We start from the raw sequence: 22,511 nt of genomic DNA, 5'->3' as shown, positions 1-22,511 counted from the left end.
AAATATGATGATGTCACAAAGAAATGTGCAAGGCATTGATCATCACAGTAATGATGCTACTTTTTTTTGGACGATGCAGTCACAGTTGCAGGTGATGTCGGGCATTTGTGTGCTCCTCAAAATAATAGCTCTCCCTGATGCCTGGACTCAATTTACCCTTGAACTCTGACAAGGAATCAGCTTAGCTACGCTCTTCTCCTAACCTAATCACTCGTGGAGAATTGCATAACTCACCCCATTATTGCTTATCTTTTTCTTCTTTCTGGAATAAAGTGAATGACCTTGGGGCAGACATTAAAGGAGGTGGAAAGAGTTCTGCAGCTGCTGATAAGGTGGTGGAGGAGATAAGAGCCAAGGGAGGAAAGGCTGTGGCGAACTATGGTGAGAAGTTTGGACTCTTGTCTTATGTTCCCGTCTCTTCTTCTCTTGCACATCTTTTCCTCCATCTGTTTTTGTCCTTACATTGTAGTATTTTGCTTATGTAATGGTAGATCCCAAAACAATATTGATATCTGTAAGACCGACTAGCTCGCTGACAACGCTGACGGAGAGTTTTGAGTGTATCTCATCTTTGTGCATCTCACATATGTCAGACCAAAAGAACACAACACTTTTAATGAATGTGTTTCATAGGCACTTTGGAAAAAAATTTCGATTTGTTTTTGAGAGTAATGCAAAAGTTGGCGCACCTTTTTTATTTTATTTTTTAGAATCAATGATGCACCATCAATAAATAACAATGTTGCTTTTGAAAAGGTGACTCATCGCGTACCATTACTCGACATACTGAGCATGCAACTTTCTCTACTACACAATACAACCTCTCCCCCTCTGTCTGTTATATTGTTGTGACACTAACTCTGCACATGCACGTTTTCTATCTATAAACTTACCTTCATGCACATACAGATTCTGTAGAAGATGGAGAAAAAGTGATCCAAACTGCACTGGATGCCTTCGGAAGAATAGGTGAGAATTGTCTTTGTATGGCTATCCCAAGTAGTGAATCCATAAATTATTTCAATTAAATTATTGTTTGTGATTTTTTTTTTGTGTGCAATTTCAACTTATGACTAATATAAAATATGTTTTTGTGCAGATATTGTCGTGAACAACGCCGGGTAAGTCAGTCCAATGTTATAATCTCACTTTTTTCTGTGTCCTATCTTAGTGGCTATTTGATTGTAGTTACAGCATTAATGGGAGTGTAGGCGACTATAACCACGTTAAAGAGAACCTTAAAGTAAAACCCTTTCCTGCTCTTCTTTACCAAGGATCCTTCGTGACCGATCATTTGCCAGGACGAGTGATTTGGACTGGGGTAAATACGTTATTCACAATAACTCATGCTGTGTCTAAACAGCAGTATCTTACTCTGTCCCTGCTCTCGCACTCCATCCCAGACCTGATTCACAGAGTTCACTTGAGAGGCTCCTTCTTCGTGACTCGAGCTGCCTGGAACCACATGAAAAAACAAAAGTTTGGCAGGTGAGGAGCCCAGCTACTTACTAAAGAAAAAGTGTCCTCCTGTTATGTAGGTAGGGTTTATTTCCCCTGTATCCTCAGCAGACCGACCATTGCTGGACATTAATCCAGAGGATGTCAGCATGGCACTAAATTCTGTTTGATAAGACCTGATTCAGACATCAGCGAAAGTACCAAAACATGTTTTTCATGAGCCTCATTTTTAAGAGGGCTCTTGAGATAATAAGGAATATAAAGCATGTCTCCCATCACATTATTATACACATATCCAGACTCAACTATAGTCACTTGATACCCGTTAATATGTCTAGCTCTATTGGTTTCATGGTGTGCAATGAAAAAAAAATTCTGCATACTTATAAAACCCCTAGACGGCAAATTTGAGAGAAATATGTTAATCACCAAAGAAGGAAGGGAATTACTTAATATGGTTATGCAGCACTGCAGGTTAATCTCTGAACAATTTGCTGCTTCATGTGGAGTCATCAAATGAAATAGTACTCAAAGACATCTATGCAGGCTCATCTTCTTCTTCCAAGTACATAGTACAGCATACAAAATTATAATAATGAAGCATCCAGTTGTCTGAAGTTGTAGAGTTCGGAGACAGTAGATCATTGAACATCGAAGGGACACATTTGGCAGAAAGTATCGCTGCTTTGAGCCCGGGAGCCGCTTGTTATTGTCAAGTGGAAAACAGTTGCGCAGTTGGTTTTGTATCAAGGTTTTGACTTTTTTTTAATATATATATATATATATATATATATATATATATATATATATATATATATATATATATATATACAAAATATCAGTCAACCTCAGCAAAAGCTAATCGTGCATTTAAAGGCAGTACCATAACAGAACAAAATGAGCATGACTCAGACAGAATAGAAGCCATGGCTGCGAATAGACACACAGTTACACTCTGTGTAATGCACTAAAGACAGTTGGTGTGTTTGCCGTGGCTCTTCCATTTGGCAACATTTTTATCATGTGTGTTTTTGTAACAACGCTCGATTAGTCTGGAAGGTTCCCCCAGTAATTAAATCATAGACTTCTCCTGTTAATTATTAATTTAATAAATATTTAATGGTGACAATCCCCTGGTCGTCCCGCCGTGGTGCAGCGACAAATCGTGACAAGGACCACTGTATTCAGCTGCTTGTAGTTAAAGTGGCGTGTGAGCTGAAGCTTTGTTTGTACGACGCACTTGGTGCCGTGGCGCCGGCCTCCGCTGACGGCACGCTAGCGCCGAGCGTCTATACGCTCTGCGTTATTCTCCGAAACACCAAGGGCGCGCAAATAAAATGAGGTGTGAAGAATCAAAAAAGACACCGAGTGTAGTGGCCATTTGTCCAATAAATCAAAGAAAAGAAACATAAATCAAAGGGCCACTGGTGCATCGTGGGTTTGTGGATTACGCAGACAAAAGAATGCATTGTCCATGCAGGATTCTGTTTTTCTGATAATTTATTTAACTAAACTAAACAAGCAAACAAACACTCTAAAAACTAAGTAAACCTAGACAACAACTACAAATAATTAAACTAAACTAAAAACTATCAAAAGAAAAAACAATCTAACCTAAATAAGCAAACAATTAAACAATACTACTTGTGAGTAAAATAACTAAATACTAATATCAAACAAATAAAGCTCCTACAACGAGTGTAACCAGCAAAACTCCATAAACCAACGAGGAGGGATTGTTATTATCTGTAAACTCGTATCTCGTATTCATGGACTACTTTATTGCCTTTTGAACAAGCCCTGTAAAGAAAAAAAGTAAAGTATTAAAAGTATTCTAAAGAAAGAAGATTGAATATCCTTTAAACACTTCAATTTGCCGGCGAAATATTTACTTAAATGAGGATTTTAAAGACCTGTTTCTAAAGCATTTATAAAGTGAATGTGTCTTCTTGGTATGATCCCCAGACGTGCAAACAATGCTTTTGCCAGTGAACTATTTGCGACAGTTATCTGATTGCGCGCGTAAAAATGTAGCTAAACAAAGTCTCCGGATGAGATTAATAGCTAAATTGTATCTGCAAAGGTTGTGTGTCTGCCGTGCACACATGTATTTATTTCTGTGTGTGGCCTAAACTCAGTTTCCTCAAGTAAAATGTTCAAGTAAATGTGCAGTTCTGTGTCTGCGTTGGTAGTTACGCAATCAAGAAGGTGTGTGTATATGGGTACATGCCTACATATGCATGCTCCTGTGTGTTCATGCATGCGTGAAGAGTTTGTACCACTTTGCCAGACTTTGTGTGTGTGTGTTACTGACTTGTTGCCTGGGGTTGTCTGCGGCCAGAATCGTCATGACGGCTTCAGCCGCGGGCATCTATGGCAACTTCGGCCAGGCCAACTATAGCGCTGCCAAGCTGGGCATGCTGGGGCTGTCAAACACCTTGGCCATCGAGGGACGCAACTACAACATCCAGTGCAACACGATTGCTCCCGTTGCCGGGTCGCGCCTCACAGAGACCGTCATGACCCCAGGTGAGCAGAGAGATTTAATTATCGTCGGTCCGTATAATGCATGTTCTTCTAAGTTCCAGCTTTTTTTCCAATTTTTTTTTTTTTGGACAGGCCGAAATAGGTAAATGGAGGTTTACCATAACTAAAAAAAAAAGAACAGCTGCATAATGTAATGCCTGTGTAATTAACAAAAATGTGAGGGAACAGCACTCCCGTTTGACATGCAAATTTGTCATCTAATATTAAAGACCTGTGGTTTTTCACTGTTCCAACAGCCATGATGAAATCCATGCAAGTCAGGCCATGTAAGTGCTTTAAAAGTTTTACTGTGTCAGCCCTGGATTCAAACAGCAGCTCTGACCTCCTTATTTCACTGTAGGTGTCTGCTGTTCCTCCTAATACTCCTAAAAGTGTGAGTGAGTAAAGCGAATGACACATTTGTGCTTTTTTTCATGTTGAAATGTCTCTTAAGACGGAAGGCAACGCGGCATTGGATGTACGCGTTGAACACGGCCGACTATCGCTCGGAACGGCTCGTAAATGTGGAATACTCCGTGTTTCCTATGAACATTTTATCAAACGGGGGAAAAAATATATCAGCCTTAAAAAATGACAAGCAATTTAAAAAAGGCAAGTGGGTTTTCAGCTGTGTTCTTATAGGGATCTAGTGAGCACACAAAGAAGGGGGATGCTTTTCTAACCAACCAAAAAACCGCCGAGCACATTGTTGGTGCTCTGCGCCTGCAGCTCTGTTGACGGGAGTATTAAGTGACAAATTAGAGGAACGGCTTTGCTGCCCTGCTGTGCTGGTCTGCAGGAGCATCTGTCACACTGCACCGTGCCAACTGTCACAGGACGGCCCTACCTTAGTAAATTACATGCTTCCATATGTCGGCTTTCACTGACTGGTTTTGTTGTTTATTTTAGTTTTTTCAGAAAAGCCAATCTTGATAAACATCGCAGGGTAAAACAGAATGCCTGTTTTTCATATTTTCAGCTCACATATGGTGTTGGGTATTAAATCCTTCAACGATTCATACATCTTGTGCCATATTTACATGACCTTGTGTACAGGAATTTGTTTTCATTAATTATTCAAATAGAAACCCAGAATTTATTCAGAGATCACTTTAAATAGATTTTGACCTGGACCTATGTTCTCATGCATTAAACATTTATTTTACCTGCTCCAGTATGAGTGCATGTTTTGCGCTATTTATCTGGTAGAATATTATATTAATAAATTACACAGATCAGTATGTAGTAAACAATTCATATTGTGTTGTGATAAAACAGTGACAGGGATTACAAATTAAGAAAATGATCATACACATATTGTATACTTAAATACTTGTTTTTTCTACTGGGATTTTCTACTACTTTCCTCTCCCACCCTTCCCCCACTATAATTCCTTTTGGGTAAAACGGGTACAAATAAACAGCAACTTGTAATTCATGTAAGCTCTGTAGAAAGAGGACAAAAGCTTGGGGCTTGTCTAATAACTCAGACCACACACATAGTAGTAATTTCTAAATAAACACATCTAGCAAAGGCAGCGTCGGTTAAACAATATGCTAACTACCAGATAGAGGCACTAAACCGGAATTAAGCATCCCTTTTTTTTGTTTAGGGCAGTTGTATAACAAATGTGCAATAAAAAGATGCTCTGCTACGCTGTATTTGTACCTTTTTTGTTTTATTCAGAACTCCTGGCGTCCCTGAAGCCTGAGTATGTCGCTCCCATGGTCCTTTGGCTCTGTCATGAGCAATGCCAAGAAACTGGATCACTGTTTGAGGTCCACAAAAAACACTTTTTCTTTTGTTTCTCTTCAATAAAATGAGTACGATCTCACTCCCACTGCGCTGCCGGTAGTTTTGTATCTATTATATCACCGAGCACAGTAATGTACCATTCACATATTCAATCTCCATAAACAGACACTATATATATTTATATATTTACATCCGTGTGTTCGCTCATCTGCTCGTTTCATCTCCTTTCAGGCTGGTGCGGGCTGGATTGGTAAATGTGAGTATTGTATTGCATTTCTCCCCCCGGGACTGTCCCTATGCATCTATGATGTTCATCAGCCCCTAGGTTCACTACTACAGTCTGTGTGTGCGATTCTTCCCTATGCAGTGACCTCTTTATTTGTGTGTGCAGTGCGTTGGGAGCGTTCTCAGGGCTGCGTTGTGAGACAGAAAAACCAGCCCATGACCCCCGAGGCCGTCCGGGACCAGTGGGACAAAATCTGTGATTTCACCGATGCCACCAAGCCTGCGAGCGTACAAGGTCAGTAACGGGTGCAGGACACGCTCCCTGCAAGAGCACATGTGTTGGTGCATGACTGATACTGTATGTGAACCCTCACACTTTGCATGTACACACTCACACACACACACTTGCATAAGAGCCGTACAGTAGCCGTCACGATGCCTTGCTTGGAGGTGAGATGTTACTGAGGACGTTTTCACACAATTTCTGATTTGAGTCAGCCTGAGTTGGATAGTGCCCTCCCTCTTAACCCGGCCTGTCGGCTGTCACGCTTGTTCAACTCATTATGCGCTGAGTCAGAATGATTCAGATTGCAGAATATTATCAAAGCCATCAGATGCTCACCCACCGCGCTGTAGCTCATGGGGAGAGAGTGGTCGTTCTGAAACCACAGAGTAGTCTGTTCGATCCCCGGTCTCCCCATAGTACGCACTGCACCTTAATTACTGAGGACGGGTCAACTGAGAGACCAATTTCCCCAAGGGGGTTAATAAAGGATTTCTTCTTCTTCTTCCAAGATGGCGACTGCGAAAATCCTCTTCTTCTTCTTCTTCTTCCTCTTCCTAGATGACGACTGCGAAAATCTTCTTCTTCTTCTTCTTCTTCCTAGATTGTGACTGCGAAAATCTTCTTCTTCTTCTTCTTCTTCTTCTTCCAAGATGGCGACTGCGAAAATCTTCTTCTTCTTCTTCCTCTTCCAAGATGACGACTGCGAAAATCTTCTTCTTCTTCCAAGATTGCAACTGCGAAAATCTTCTTCTTCTTCTTCTTCTTCTTCTTCTTCTTCTTCTTCTTCTTCTTCTTCTTCTTCTTCTTCTTCCAAGATGACGACTGCAAAAATCTTCTTCTTCTTCTTCCAAGATGGCGACTGCGAAAATCTTCTTCTTTTTCTTCTTCTTCTTCTTATTCTTCTTCTTCTTCTAAGATGGCGACTGCAAAAATCTTCTTCTTCTTCCAAGATGGCGACTGCAAAAATCTTCTTCTTCCAAGATGGCGACTGCAAAAATCTTCTTCTTTTTCTTCTTCTTCTTCTTCCAAGATGGCGCCTGCGAAAATCGCCGGACTCAAGGCTTCAAAGCGACAGTCCACAAACTTCTTCTTCTACTACTACTACTACTACTACTACTACTACTACTACTGTACTGTATGCTATTGTTGGGTGACATACATACAATTAAAGGTCTAAGTCGCCTGTATGGGGTGGAAAGAGTCATGAACTCACTCTTGACTGTACTTCAGTGAGTGTCAACTTTCTGACATGCACTTAGCTTTCAGCAAGTGAGCAATTCTTTCATTTATTTATTATTTTATTTTCCACACTATCAGCTCATCTGTATTTACAGAGAGTTTGGTAACACAAGACGCTGTTAGAGATCGAGGGAATGAGGCGGAGAGAAGAGAGGTCGAGGTGAACACGACGTCGAGTAACCCACGAAACGTCTCACGCAAACGACGAAATGTTGATCACCGTTCCCCTCCGCCTCCTCCGTCCCTCGGAGGTGCGTTCGAGGAAAGGGGCGCCGGTGTTAACATCAACTGAATGAGCGTGGCGGTTCCACGGGGGCGCCGGCTGGCCTCGTTAGCGTGACTTTGTTGTGCCTCCTTCACTTGTAGCTCATTCCAGAGACTTGTTGCCGCCTCTTGTTTTCCAGCCGCCTGCTACTGAGTGACGGTAATTAGTGGCTGCGGTCCTCCCAGTCGCTTGTTTCTGTCGCTCGGTTGTCTCGGCTGTCGTCTCCCCCCCTCAAGTATGTAGACAAGTAATATTTGAATAAAGAACCGGACACGTTTTTTACTCTTAACGCACGTGGATCTCAAAACCAACCACGCATCTTGAAGCTGTTCCTGGATCAGCGTGCGTTAGATTGAAATTCTTATCGCGCATCAGCATCTCCCTGGAAGTCTATTTAACTTTAACTCGAGATTAGAAATCTTTTGGAGCTGACGGAGCAAAAAATATAAAAAATAATATAAATCCTTGCGTTCATTCCTGTAGATGTGCAGGTTTAATGATAGTTATCTGGGGGATGATGACATTTAAAGAAGATGAGCCGCGTATTCCAACAAATTGTCAGATGTGAGGGAGCCTAAACTTTCCATCAGTCAAGAAATGTTGATATAATCAAGCATCCACATTATTGATAAATGATCAAATGCATTGCTTAAAAATCATTGAATAAATGATAAGTGACTACAATTTGACAATAAAGAGTTGTAACATCCTATATTATGAATAAAATACGATTTTTACATTTGCTTTAATTACAATTCTCTTTCTTGTTCTGGCGCTTGTACTCACCTGTCCATCTCTCACCTTTCTTTAGAGTCTCTGCAGTCGATCGTGAGCTTTCTGGCTCCGTTGGAGTCCGATGAAGAAGTGGGTGCGAATCTGACAGCTGCTGCTGCGTCCGCCTCGGCTTCAGGGTTCAATCCCGTGAGTAGAGATGACTTTTCCTGCTTTTTTCTTGACAGTAATTTTAAAGTGCATCTGTCTGTCTTCAAAGGTCTAAACATCAAGGAATTGATCGTTTGAATTCGTTATCCGGACCCAGGTTTCTATCATTGGGAATTATTGTACTGAAAAAGTGTTAAAAGATGAATAACTCTATCATGCTTTCACACTTCGACTGGTAGGATTGTGAAAGCGGGTTTTAGGCTTGATTAATTCCTCGTTACAGTAAACATTATTGTGACTGTGAGTGTAATTTGCCTACAGCTGACTCTCTTACACCTACAATATGTTTCCGTCTCACTTAATGTATCTTACTCGCACATCCACCTGGCCTCTTCCTCCTCGTTTCACCCTTTGCCTCCATTCCGTCAGTAATGGTCTGACCTCTGCACCTCATTTCCTCGCACCCCGTCGCTCCTCCTCCAGAGGCTTCGGCAGCGAGCGACTGCAACGGTTGGTTGAGGATGACTTTTGAAAGCGCGGCGCTGTAGAATGTCAAGAACGTTTTTTTTAAACACGGCAACTCATGACTCTTTAATACCGCCGCACTCTACTTAGTCAGAGGCCGATAATAACGCTCTTCAGCAAAGCTCCGACAACACGCTTAAGTACTTTGATGCGTGACGCGTCACCGCTTTCACATTTACGGGAGACGAGAGCCGAGAGCCGAGCTCAGACGAGCGTTTTTAAAACGGGAGGGACAAAAGACGGACGCTGCTCCACTGTGTTCCCTATCGCTGAGTCCCAGAAAGTGAGCCGGTTGCCGCTCACTTTCACTCACTTCAGGGGCTGAGTTGCTTGAATAAAACATTGACCCACAAGTGTAATTGTACCGCATGAAATAATGATCCAACAGAGATGGCCACACATTTCTATTCGGCTGGTTGTGGCATGACATGGTGAGGCAGTCGGATCTGGGTTTGCTACTATCGCCTCTGTTTGCTTTGGTGGCACAAACTGTTCCTCTGAATCAAAATCAAAGGAAGTGGCTGATTAATTAAATCAATGTTTAATCAGGAGGAATGAATTACTTTAGTGCACTGGAGAGGTGGTGCGACATGCGTCGGTTATCTTGTTAGCGTCAGGTTGCACTTATGCACTTAAAAATGTTACTCGACTGGTATCAGAATTATACAGTGGTGGCATCATCCTCTGGGTTGCGATGCACACCATATCAACATGTAGCCATGTCACCATATCAACATGTAGCCATGTCACCATATCAACATGTAGCCATGTCACCATATCAACATGTAGCCATGTCACCATATCAACATGTAGCCATGTCACCATATCAACATGTAGCCATGTCACCATATCAACATGTAGCCATGCCACCATATCAACATGTAGCCATGTCACCATATCAACATGTAGCCATGTCACCATATCAACATGTAGCCATGTCACCATATCAACATGTAGCCATGTAGCCATGTCACCATGTCGCCATATCAACATGTAGCCATGTCACCATATCAACATGTAGCCATGTCACCATATCAACATGTAGCCATGTAGCCATGTCACCATGTCGCCATATCAACATGTAGCCATGTAGCCATGTCACCATGTCGCCATATCAACATGTAGCCATGTAGCCATGTCACCATGTCGCCATATCAACATGTAGCCATGTCACCATATCACCATATCAACATGTAGCCATGTCACCATGTCGCCATATCAACATGTAGCCATGTCACCATATCAACATGTAGCCATGTAGCCATGTCACCATGTCGCCATATCAACATGTAGCCATGTCACCATGTCGCCATATCAACATGTAGCCATGTAGCCATGTCACCATGTCGCCATATCAACATGGAGCCATGTCACCATGTCGCCATATCAACATGTAGCCATGTAGCCATGTCACCATATCAACATGTAGCCATGTAGCCATGTCACCATATCAACATGTAGCAATGTCACCATATCAACATGTAGCCATGTAGCCATATCAACATGTAGCCATGTCGCCATGTAGCCATGTCACCATATCAACATGTAGCCATGTCGCCATGTAGCCATGTCACCATATCAACATGTAGCCATGTCACCATATCAACATGTCGCCATGTAGCCATGTCGCCATGTAGCCATGTAGCCATGTCGCCTTGTCACCATATCAACATGTAGCCATGTCACCATGTCGCCATGTCACCATATCAACATGTAGCCATGTCGCCATATCAACATGTAGCCATGTCACCATATCAACATGTAGCCATGTCACCATATCAACATGTAGCCATGTCGCCATATCAACATGTAGCCATGTCACCATATCAACATGTAGCCATGTCACCATATCAACATGTAGCCATGTCGCCATATCAACATGTAGCCATGTCACCATATCAACATGTAGCCATGTCACCATATCAACATGTAGCCATGTCACCATATCAACATGTCGCCATGTAGCCATGTCACCATATCGCCATGTAGCCATGTCACCATATCAACATGTAGCCATGTCACCATATCAACATGTCGCCATGTAGCCATGTCACCATGTAGCCATGTAGCCATGTCGCCATGTAGCCATGTCGCCATGTAGCCATGTAGCCATGTCGCCATGTAGCCATGTAGCCATGTCACCATATCAACATGTCGCTATGTAGCCATGTAGCCATGTAGCCATGTCACCATATCAACATGTAGCCATGTAGCCATGTCACCATGTAGCCATGTAGCCATGTCGCCATATAACCATGTAGCCATGTCACCATATAACCATCTAACCATGTAGCCATGTCGCCATGTCGCCATATCAACATGTAGCCATATCAACATGTAGCCATATCAACATGTAGCCATGTCACCATATAACCAATTGTTGCACACTAGGCCCTTCTCACTGTCCGTAAAGAAAGAAGAAATGTGTGTGTGTGTGTGTGTGTGTGTATATATATATATATTTCAGAATAATACAAAACCAGGTTTTTTTCTGTCATACAACAACCTCTACATAACCCACTTGTTCACAAAAGAACGACACAAACTCAAACCAACATGAGAGCCTGCAGAACCAAAAAGCATATCATGACATGGAATAAAACAAACTATAAATAGTATTTAACACAATCAATTTGTCCATCTGCATATTTAAAAATGTATTGTTGCATTCAAACCTCTGAATATGTCACGGTAAACTCTGCTTTGCAACACTTCACTCCACATTTTGTTTCTTTATCTATGCTCAGTAGAAACCACACTTTTTAATCATTAATTCTACTTACGTTTGGTGACCTAATTTCTTAACGTCCTGCGAATTAGCAATATTACTCACTTGCCTGCTTCAAATATATCATGATTCAGTACCTAAAATGTAAAAGTAGTGTGTGTGTGTGTGTGTGTGTGTGTGTGTGTGTGTGTGTGTGTGTGTGTGTGTGTGTGTGTCTGTCTAGACTTGAGCTTTGGAAGAGAGTCACAATGTAGCCTCAAGACAAACATCACCATTGCGTCCTCAGTTTACTCCGCTTTGTGATAAGTGTGTGTATTTGCGCCACGCTACACACACACATGGTGTGTCGGTTGCCTGTGTGACTTTGTCCTTGTCACGGTCTTGTGCTCGTATTTGCTTGAGTTACGCCACACTGTGCGGCTGCTTCGCTCATCTTTATTTCATGTCACGCAGAGAGGATCGCATCAGCTGCACCGAGGTTAGCGCCGCTCCGTGTGTCGTGCAGGTGTGTTCCCCTCGTCGGATCAGATTCATTCATGTGTAATTCATAAGTGTGGCAACTGGTTTGAAATGAGTAGGTTAGTAAGTATATTTTGTTTCGCCGTCATGCCAATAATACGTCTGGCCGTCCTCGCATGATTTCACAAGATCAAGTAGCGGTAGCACTTTATGATAAGTGCACACTATTTAGCATGAGTAAAGCATGAATAAACACTTAATTCATCATCTATAAAGCATTGTTCCAACATGAACGCTCATTAGTAACTCATTAGTATGCAATTAATAAACACAATTATAAATGTTTCATTCTTGATTAATAAGCGTGACTATTATGCGTTTCATGATTGAGTTTTCATACTTTGTAAATGAAGTATTGTGGACTTATAGATGATTAATAAGATAATTTGTAAAGTGTTAGTATTTATAAAGTATTAAAACCCAATCATGAAATGCATAACAGTCAAGCTTATTAATCAAGAATGAATTATTTATAACTGTTTAGACTTGCATACTAATGAGTTACTAATGAGCGTTCCTGTTGGAATAATGCTTTATAAATGATGAAGTGTTTATTCATGCTTTAGTAATGCTAAATAGTGTGTAGTTATTAAAAAGCGGTACTCAAGTATCAAGTATTCTTTTTACCAAACATTCATCAAGAAAATATTTGTCCGTTTGATCAATTATTTAAGAAAATAAACATTTGTAGCATTCCTAATTTCAATACCTAAGAGGGAAAAGAAACCCACTTATTACTGTGGCATTTTCTTTTGTGCCTTTTCCTCTGTATTGTAGAGCAGCAGATGAGGTGTTGAACCACACGATGCCCTGAAGATAATGACGTCACTCTTTCTACAAGCATACTTTGTGGCTTTTAAAAAAATAGATTTTTCTTCCTCTCCCCAAGTAACGAAGTAACTTGACTTCCACCTTTTTTACGTAGCGTCGCTGTTCATGTATAGATGCAGCGAAGCAGTGTGTGTCAAATCCTTTGAGTTACTAATGAGAGAAAAATCAATAAAAATCAAGTGATTATTTAACTAATTGAAATAAATTGTGTAAAAGGGCTCTCAACACTTTTATGGGAACACGTGTTATCCTCCTAGTTGCAGCAATTTTGGGGAATATGAATTATTTCGTATTTTTTAAATCCTGGCTACAGCCCTGCAAAAAGAAAAACAACGTTTACATAATGTTGCATCACATCGTACAGAAAATGTATAATATTCAAAAAAAGACCAAAAGAAATGAGTACAATATTAATGAACATAAGTATTAAATTAGTCTTGTAGGTGCAGCTTTCTGCCACCTGGGAGCCGTAGTGGAAAGTTCATGATCAGTTTGTGTCTTTTTAATTTTGGGAAAGCAGCGCCAAGAGGATCTCAGGCCGGATGAACAAGGTTTTTAAGGCATTTGTGACTTCCTGATCACCGACTCCCCAACACTCGGCCAGTTTCCCGGCTGCTCCTTAAGCTTTCATTTAAACACCGGCTCCATCTCTGGCCACCAGTCATGCTCGGGATGCGTTTAAAAAAAATTGTGCTGACTTACAAAAGCTCTGGCTGGTTCCGGCCCGAGAGAACATTTCTGAACTGCTGATTCCTCCTGACTGGGAGATCCCACAGGTCCTCAACATAATTACTGCTGAGGATCACGGATGAAATCAAACAGGCGATCGTGCCAGCTCCGTTTTATGCCTGTTTAACAATTTATTTTGAGATCTTTTCCTTTTATTTTCCTCCCATATGCCCATCTATTCTATCTTCTTATTTCCTATGACCCTCAAAGTATTCCGTTTATAAATCAAATGCGAAATACTTCTAAAAGAATAGTTCTACTACTCCTCAGTGCGTTTATATCGCCTCCTAGGAAGTCTTCAGAATCTACAGCCATGCTAGCGGCTCTTACTTTCTACTCGATGCATCTAAAGAGATCAGCAAATTCATTCGAATTCCTCATCTGGGAACCACGGATGTCTGGTCCGGACTGAAATATTTCAACAATATATTGGGTGGATTGTATTGTCGTTGCCGTCACTCGAGCTGAAAGCTGTTTAGAAAGCTGCTCTCTGAGCAAAGCTGGTTTCTTCTCTCATTGTTGCACCTCTATGATGCGATCAGATCGATTCACTCGGCCGTACGCGCAGCGCTTGTTAAAGCGTTTAAACCTGCACATTCAATTCCTCTCCCTAAATAACAGGAGGGGAGCTTTTTTTTCCTGATAGCTGATATTGTGATCACAAGCTGACGCGCTCTCTTCTCCTTTCAGGCCCAGGCAGTGGGACAAAAGCTGCCGCCGTCCACTTTCCTCTTCACCCCCACTCAGTCCATCCTCTACGCGTTGGGGGTCGGCATGTCAACCAAGGACCCAGACCATCTGAGGTGTGTGTGTGTGTGTGTGTGTGTGTGTGTGTGTGTGTGTGTGTGTGTGTGTTCATGCCAATGACTCCGACAGCCCTGAGGGATCTGTTAAGTCAACCCTCTCTTTTCCTCGTAGGTTCCTGTACGAAGGCCACGAGGACTTCGGCTGCCTCCCGACCTTCGGGGTGATTGCCGCTCAGGCGGCCATGATGGACGGCGGGCTGAGCGCCGTCCCCGGACTCAACATAGATTTCACACGGGTTAGAAAACACACGCGTGATGTCTTGCATGTCGTTTTTTCATGTGCGTGTGTGTGTGTCATATTTGTATCCATATGGTGTATTTCACGCAGCAATGCACACATTAGCCATGCTAATGAGGCTGTATGACAACGATATGATGAGATGTATGCATCACAGCTGTTCTCATGTTCTGTGTCAGGTATTGCATGGAGAGCAGTATCTGGAACTTTACAAACCTCTACCCACCTCAGGTATTTTTTTCTCCATTACTATTATAATAACTTTATTTATATAGCACCTTTTTTTTTAAAACAAAGTTTTAGAAAGTGCTCTACAGAGGTTATACATAACTTAAATACCAGTAAAAAGGGACCAAATCCAACAAATAAAAAAGAGCAAATGGAATCGAAAACAAACAAATAAATAAAATAAACAAATAAATAAAAACAGGGGAACAAAATAACTGCATTAAAAAAAAAAATCATAAACCGACATCACTTAAAAGCAATTCTATAAAAATGGGTTTTGAGAAGTGGTTTAAAAGAAGTTATTGATTCTGCAAGCCGTATCTCCTCTGGTATAAGCACCTAATGTACTTGCTGTAGATTTCACATTATAATAAGTACAATAAATGTCATTTTAGAGTCCTTTCGTTTGGATTCATGTTACTCTCTGTAACTCTATGTCACTTTAACTGGGAGCAGTCTGAGTTTAATAGATCATTTAGATTAATTTTTATGATTCCTCGCAGTATAAGGATCTCTAATTAAGGGCAGCCTTCCCTATTAGGCTGATGGATAGCCTGTATGAGCAGATCCACACTGTGGGAATGACTTCATGCTGTGTAAGACCCCAGTCCATGCCTCTGATTTCATAATTATACTGTAATCAAGTCACAGCGCTAAACTTTAGTTTTTTCAAAAAGATAAATCCTTGAAGATCAATCAAAAACACCTGCTGCCATTTTTAAGATCTTCTTCTCCATTGTATAAAAAAAAGATCATAAACATTTTGTTACGATTCTGTTCTCTAATCTGATTTTAGTCTTTAATGTTTAAAATGCTAAGTTTTTCTATTAGTCCCTTCTCATTGTTTAATATTTTTCACACATGATGACGCCTTTATACCTTTCTTGTATCATGCTAATTAGAGCTGCAACTAAAACAGATTTTATTGATTAATCTGCCGATTAATTCTTAATTTGTCAATATTTGAAACATAATTGAACATCTTGATCTGAAAGTGAAATAAATATTTAGTTTTTGTTTTACCCTCCCCAAAATATTCAGTTAACTATAAAATAAATTGTGGGAAAATAGCAAATCTGGAGGCATCAAATGTTTGGAATATGTGCTTGAAACTTGTCAAAACAGTCGTGAAGGTGGTCCGAAGTGCAGCGCTAGTTTGGGAATGTGAAGAACTTGCGTGACTAGAGTACGACATCTCATTCAATAGACTGTAAATGGTGAAACTCCCTCTCCAGGTACCCTCACCTCTGAGGCCAGCATCGCCGACGTGTTGGACAAAGGATCCGGAGCCGTCATCCTCCTGGACGGTGAGACTCTTTCCTGTGAAAAAAAACCCACATGCAAACGTCTTCATCCAGACTAATGCAGCTTTTTCCTGGAAGTCGCCTCTCGGGCTGAATTATTGAAAGTTAATTTCCAGTCTGCGTCTGCAGGGAATCGAAAATTAATGGACTGAGAACGACTCGTATTCATTTTCTGACAATTCCTGGGAGATGGATGATATTAGAGCATCTGATCTATAATGAATCCGACTTAAAACGAGTCACTTGGGACCCGAGGAAATCCGCGAGGATTCGAACGGGTGGGGGTGTGATTTCTTTACACGCACACAAGCAACCGACACCGTGTGTGTGTGTGTGTGTGTGTGTGTGTGTGTGTGTCTAGCACGACACAAATATACAAAATACACAGAAATCACAAAGCGAAGTAAACTGAGAACGCATTGGTGATGTTTGTCTTGAGGCTACATTGTGACTCTCTTCCAAATCTTAAGTCCACACACACACACACACACACACACACACACACACACACACACACACACACACACACACACGGTTGTATTTTGAGTTTACCTCGTGAACGTAGCCGGCGAGCACGTCGAGAGGAGAGACGTGATTCTTCCCGACAGCTGCTAATTGTCGCTTCTTAGTCAGCCGCCATGTGTCTCCTTCCCCGTCTCCTTCCCCGTCTCCTTCCCCGTCTCCTTCCCCGTCTCCTTCCCGCTCTAATTTGACTGTGAATGTGCTGTAATGAGAACAATGTGGCCCGAAAGCCGAGCCTGAGGCTCGGCGCCGTTTATTTTGCTCTGCGTAATGTCAGAAAAAAGTGCATTTTGTGACTGCGAGCGTGATGATGTCGTTGCTTTAGTCTCTTCTTTGACCATGACCACTGCACGTCGGTGACAAAGTATTCTTTATTTACAACTGCAGACTTTTTTCGGTCTCCTCCGTGATGCTAGACGTACTTAGAGACACGTAGAGAACTACTGTAAGTACATCAAGTACTCGTTATATTCTTTGTAACTCCAAACAGGCCCGTCACAATAATTAATACATTGATTTATGGAAATGACCTCACGCACGTTTGCTGACCTCGATATTGTTTACATGCGTGTTTGTTTACTTAAAGCAACATTTTAGCCAACACCGTTCCAGCATCAACAACCATTGTAAGGACTTGGGCATTACAAATGTTTTGTTAAATTAGTCTATTTTGTTTATCGTTTTGGTTGTATGGTTTCATTTTATACACGTTTATTTTATTTAGAATACTGAGATATTTCTTTCACGTTCCAATGTCGAAACATTGGTAAGAAGTAAAGAAGTTTGTTATATTATCATTATATCGGCGCCATGAAATGGTCTTCAAATGACAATAATATTGTTTATTGCAATTATTTATTAACTGTTTTTAATTGGAAAATGGAGAAAAAAAGGTATGATGCCGTTATTAAGTATGACGCATTTTTATGGATTAAATTGGTATAATATATGGATTTTGGGAAACTTAGCTTCCCTCCAACATCAATATGTTGCTTGCACATTAATGCTGCAGAAAAAACAATTCAAAAAATCGAATGCATAATGATGTAACACTGGCCGTTGTGCTGCACCGCTGTACTTATGATGTTCTACCACTCCTCTACACCACCAATGTGGTCCTGAACATCTGCGCTGCTTTCCAGTGAACACCTACAGCGGCGACGAGCTGATCTGCTTCAACCAGTTCTCCGTGTTCGTGGTCGGAGCCGGAGGGTTCGGAGGGAGCAGAACCTCCGAGAAAGCCAAAGTACGCGCCCCGTGTTTGAGTAACCAAACAAGACATCGGGAGCTCGTTTGCCGCCTCGTATTTGATCTGTTTTGTGTTTTTTTTTTTTTTTTTTTTTTTTTTTCCTTCAGGCTCCTCTGCCGCTACCCAAACGGGCACCAGATGTTGTGGTGATTGATTCCACCACAAGAGACCAAGTGAGTGCTGGTGTGTGGGTTTAGCTGCAGAATAAATCAGCTGCGTTGATGATGATGATGAGGATGAGGATGTGTGGGTGAAAACGGACATATATTGCTTTGTGCTGCTGAAGATTTTCATTTTCAAAAAAGAATATTAAAAAAATAGGGACTGCTGACTGTATGATGCAGCAGAAAATAAAAAAAGAAAGGGGGAGGGGTAAAAAAAAAAAAAGGAAAATCCCTTGAGCAATTTAAATGACTGCAACTGTATCACTTCAAAGACGTTCTTATTTTGCCTTCATGATAATTTAATTTGATCCCACATCTGTGCATGAAGAGTTCAGGGGTTTATGAATTAGATATAGATCTAAACAAAATTCCCCTGCGGCTGCAGGCGGCCTTGTACCGTCTGAGTGGCGACTGGAACCCCCTCCATATCGACCCCAGCTTCGCTGCCATGGGAGGTGAGAGAGTCCGTCCATCAAAATGTCCGATATATCGGCCAAGAGCCAAACTTTCTCCTGGGATTATAGCACGGGGTTATGTATTTTTCCTCTCATGAATATGTAAACGCGCTGCACTCTCTGACCCAGGCTTTCAGACGCCCATCCTGCACGGCTTGTGCTCCTTCGGCTTCGCCGCCAGACACGCCCTCAAGCAGTTCGCCGACAACGACCCGTCCAGATTCAAGGCCATCAAGGTGAGTCGTCGTCGGGGTTGTTCTTCATCGCCACGTTCGAGTGACTCGTTCTGGTTAAATGCTGTAAAATAATTTAATTACAGCTCCATCGACTCGACCCCCTTGTCTTCCTCAGGTTCGCTTCGCCAAGCCGGTGTTGCCGGGTCAGTCGCTACAGACCGAGATGTGGAAGGAAGGCAACAGAATTCACCTCCAGTGTAAAGTCAGTGACAGATTTGTTGATCCACGTGTCGGGCTCGTCGTTTCCGGGCGTGCGTCGTCCTTGACGGGCTTTTCTCTCTTTGCTCCAGGTGAAGGAGACCGGCGCCGTTGTCCTCGCCGGCGCCTACGTGGATTTGCACGGCGCGTCCGATGCTTCTCCGGAAACTCTCGCTCCAGTACGTCCATATTTTAGTGCATTCTTTCATTGAGGCCCCCCCCCATCCCCCTAGATTATTTCACATCCGATAACTTCTGCTCTTTCCAACTCTGCGCAGCCAGCGGCCCTGCAGAGCGAGCTGGTGTTTGCGGAGATCGGCCGTCGGATTAAAGACTCGGGCGCAGAGTTGGTCAAGAAGGTGAACGCCGTGTTCGCCTGGGAGATCACCAAAGACGGCAAGACCGCTGCAGAGTGGAGTGAGTGCACCGAGGGTCCAACGCACCACGAGTTCACTGTGGGGGAGAAGCCAGTTCAGTACAGATCAAGAGCATTTATTGGGTATATTTTATATACGTAGGATGAATTGGAACTGTGGCACGAGGGAAGGATGTTCCTTTCAACAGGAAACCCCCAGATTCCTGTCTCACACATTTAAATCCCCATCATAAGAAGCCACTCAGGACTGATTATATGCTGGATTTGGTTCTCCATCAACCCCCCCGTCAACATCACATTACTATATTGTCTCTTCAGTGCTGCGCTAGCACTCAGAAATCGGTCTGAAAACATGCTTCGTAACAACGCCTCCATATGCGAGGGAGTCGTTGTGACACTAATCTAAAGTCCGCCTTCTCGTCCTGCAGCCGTTGATCTGAAGAGCGGCAGCGGCTCCTTGCAGAAGGGCCGGCCCAGCGGCAAGGCGGACGTGACCCTCACCGTGTCGGACGAAGACTTCGTGGAGGTGGTGCGGGGCGCACTGAACCCTCAGAAGGTAACGGGCGAGGAGTCCAACCCACTCAGTCACGATGATGACATTATCGCACTTTCAATCCGATGTTAAAACCCCATCTGGTACATTTGAATTAAGGCCCCTCAATCTGTAACGACTCCTCTCTTGATCTCATCGCGTCAGAAAAGAGGGAAATAAAATGATCCATCAAAGCCCAGCTTGTTATGTCTGTAGTATCTCATCTGTCAGAGGGAGTGATCATCACTGGAGAGAATTTATTATGCTTCCTGTAGTGCTTGATATTGATCTGAGGTCAATGTGTGTGTGTTTTTTTTTTTACAAAGTGTCAACAGGCTGTGGCGTTGAAGGTCCTTCGGCCAGGGTGTCTTTTTTTTTTTTTTTTACCAGCTTCTCCGATGATGAAAGGAGCAGCTGGAGAAAGATAAGTTGAAGGAGTTAAAAGGACTCTGGAAACCGTGATTGATTCCAGGCGAGGAACCGTCAGCGGTTCAGCTCGCCCAGCAGCTCCGCGCAGAACCCTATGAATATTATTATTTCATTGTTCTGCTGCCGGAGCACTCATGGTCGCATATTACCTTTTTTTTTTTTTTTTTTTTTTTTTTTGCTCGGCGTTGTTGCTTTTCATTTGTGTGAAGTGCTCGCTGCAGGCCTCTTCTTGGCCCCGTTTTGCTCCCCGTGAAACTTTAAAAACAACTAACGGCCAAACAGAATCAGAGGATTCAGATTCAGATTCAGAAGGGACTCGGAAAAACAACAAACAAACACTTTTTTTTTTTTTCTCTGCCGTTTTTCCAGGCATTCTTCTCGGGCAAGCTGAAGGTTCGAGGGAACGTCATGCTGAGTCAGAAGCTGGAGGTCATCCTGAAGGACAACGCCAAGCTCTGAGCGCCTCGGCCCACCGGTCGGATAAACACACGAACCGACCGGCTCCTCTCCGTCTGTCTGTCTGCTTCTTCTTCTCCTGAGTCGTGTGTGTGTGTCCTGACATGCTTACAGAAAAACCACCAAGTAAGATTACTGCTGCTTCAGAAAGAATGAACTTTCACTGAAGCTGCAGAATGGACGGACTGCTCGAGGTATCCGTCCCTGCTTAATGTGCACTTAACACATCGGCCTTTAAAAGGACAATTTAATTGGATTTGATTAAATCGTACTAATGTTTTATTCAATAACATATTAGGAGGAACAAGCGTCTACTACAGGGAGCCAAAATTCCTCCCGACAAAGTGATAACAGCATTTAAGCTCAATAATGATTATTCAGTGGTCTGTTATTTCATTGCAAGGACTAATTCACATTCTCAGAAATAGTTATATGCAGTGGAAGTTAAGTATTTAGGCGCATTTACCCATTTGTACGCGTGCCTCACCGACCGCTACGCCACATGTAACTCAGCCTGTGACATGTATAATAATGGAGAGTTTGCTAGTTTTGCAAAATAATGATTTTTCATAATGTCTATTCTGCAATTGTAAAGAAATTCAATGTTTGCTCTTCTATGAAAATAAAGTAATTCAGACACTAAGCTCATTTCTGTATGTTTAGTGCTGCACTATGGATGGTAATTAAAGCGGCCATTATGGATATCTTTATATTTTATTAAATGACTATATATATATATATATATATACACATACATACACACATACAATCAAGGGGTCACAGAATTATCATCTGAATCTGCAGTTTACTTTTCGCCTCATAAAGCCGTCTGGACCTCAACCTCCGGTTCTGCAACGTGAAGCCGATGCAGAAGAGCTTTAATATTGCATTCTCTCGAATGGCCAGCAGGGGGCGGCCACTCCAGTTGCAGAAAGAAGTCTGGTTGTATAGAAGTCAATGAGGAAATGGCTCTACTTCTCTCTGGATTTATTCCCTCAATAAATATTGTAAACATGAGGTTATGGTCTCAATCTCGGTTTCAAGTCTTCTTCAATACAGAATTATGTTCATATAGTAAAATCCTTGAATGGAATCCTCTGATTTGTACCAAATTTCAGGACATCTTCCCAAGGTGTTCCTGAGATACACGTTATAGCATAGTGTGCCATAGAGTTATAGTATTGTATGGCATTAAAACAAGTTAAGTATAGTATGCCATAAGCATGTTATGAAAAAACCTAGTATAGTATGCCCTATAAATGTAATATTATGGTATGGAAAAAAACAACCTAGTATATATGCCATGAAAGTCATAAAAAAATGAAAGTAAAGTTTCCAATTAACATACT

General features: G+C 42.0%; 1 protein-coding gene across 1 annotated transcript; it reads left to right on the top strand.

The window, feature by feature from the left end:
• Positions 1-287: 287 nt before the first annotated feature.
• Positions 288-21,799, top strand: hsd17b4 (hydroxysteroid (17-beta) dehydrogenase 4). The gene is made up of 23 exons (XM_079222369.1): positions 288-381; positions 910-969; positions 1,100-1,121; positions 1,275-1,321; positions 1,404-1,488; positions 3,800-3,987; positions 5,672-5,763; positions 5,972-5,996; positions 6,132-6,260; positions 8,567-8,676; positions 14,660-14,772; positions 14,888-15,011; positions 15,193-15,244; positions 16,477-16,548; positions 18,210-18,313; positions 18,424-18,489; positions 18,866-18,935; positions 19,065-19,171; positions 19,287-19,373; positions 19,462-19,548; positions 19,648-19,786; positions 20,174-20,301; positions 21,076-21,799. Exons 5-23 carry the CDS (start codon positions 1,466-1,468, stop codon positions 21,163-21,165), a joined length of 1,806 nt encoding a protein of 601 aa, XP_079078495.1. The 5' UTR covers positions 288-381; positions 910-969; positions 1,100-1,121; positions 1,275-1,321; positions 1,404-1,465; the 3' UTR covers positions 21,166-21,799.
• The last annotated feature ends 712 nt before the right edge of the window (positions 21,800-22,511 follow it).

Source organism: Taurulus bubalis (assembly GCF_910589615.1).
Source record: "Taurulus bubalis genome assembly, chromosome: 8".
In the NCBI taxonomy this organism is placed as follows: Eukaryota; Metazoa; Chordata; class Actinopteri; order Perciformes; family Cottidae; genus Taurulus; species Taurulus bubalis.
Note: the sequence above shows the minus strand (reverse complement) of the source record. Positions and strands in the feature narration are given on the sequence as shown.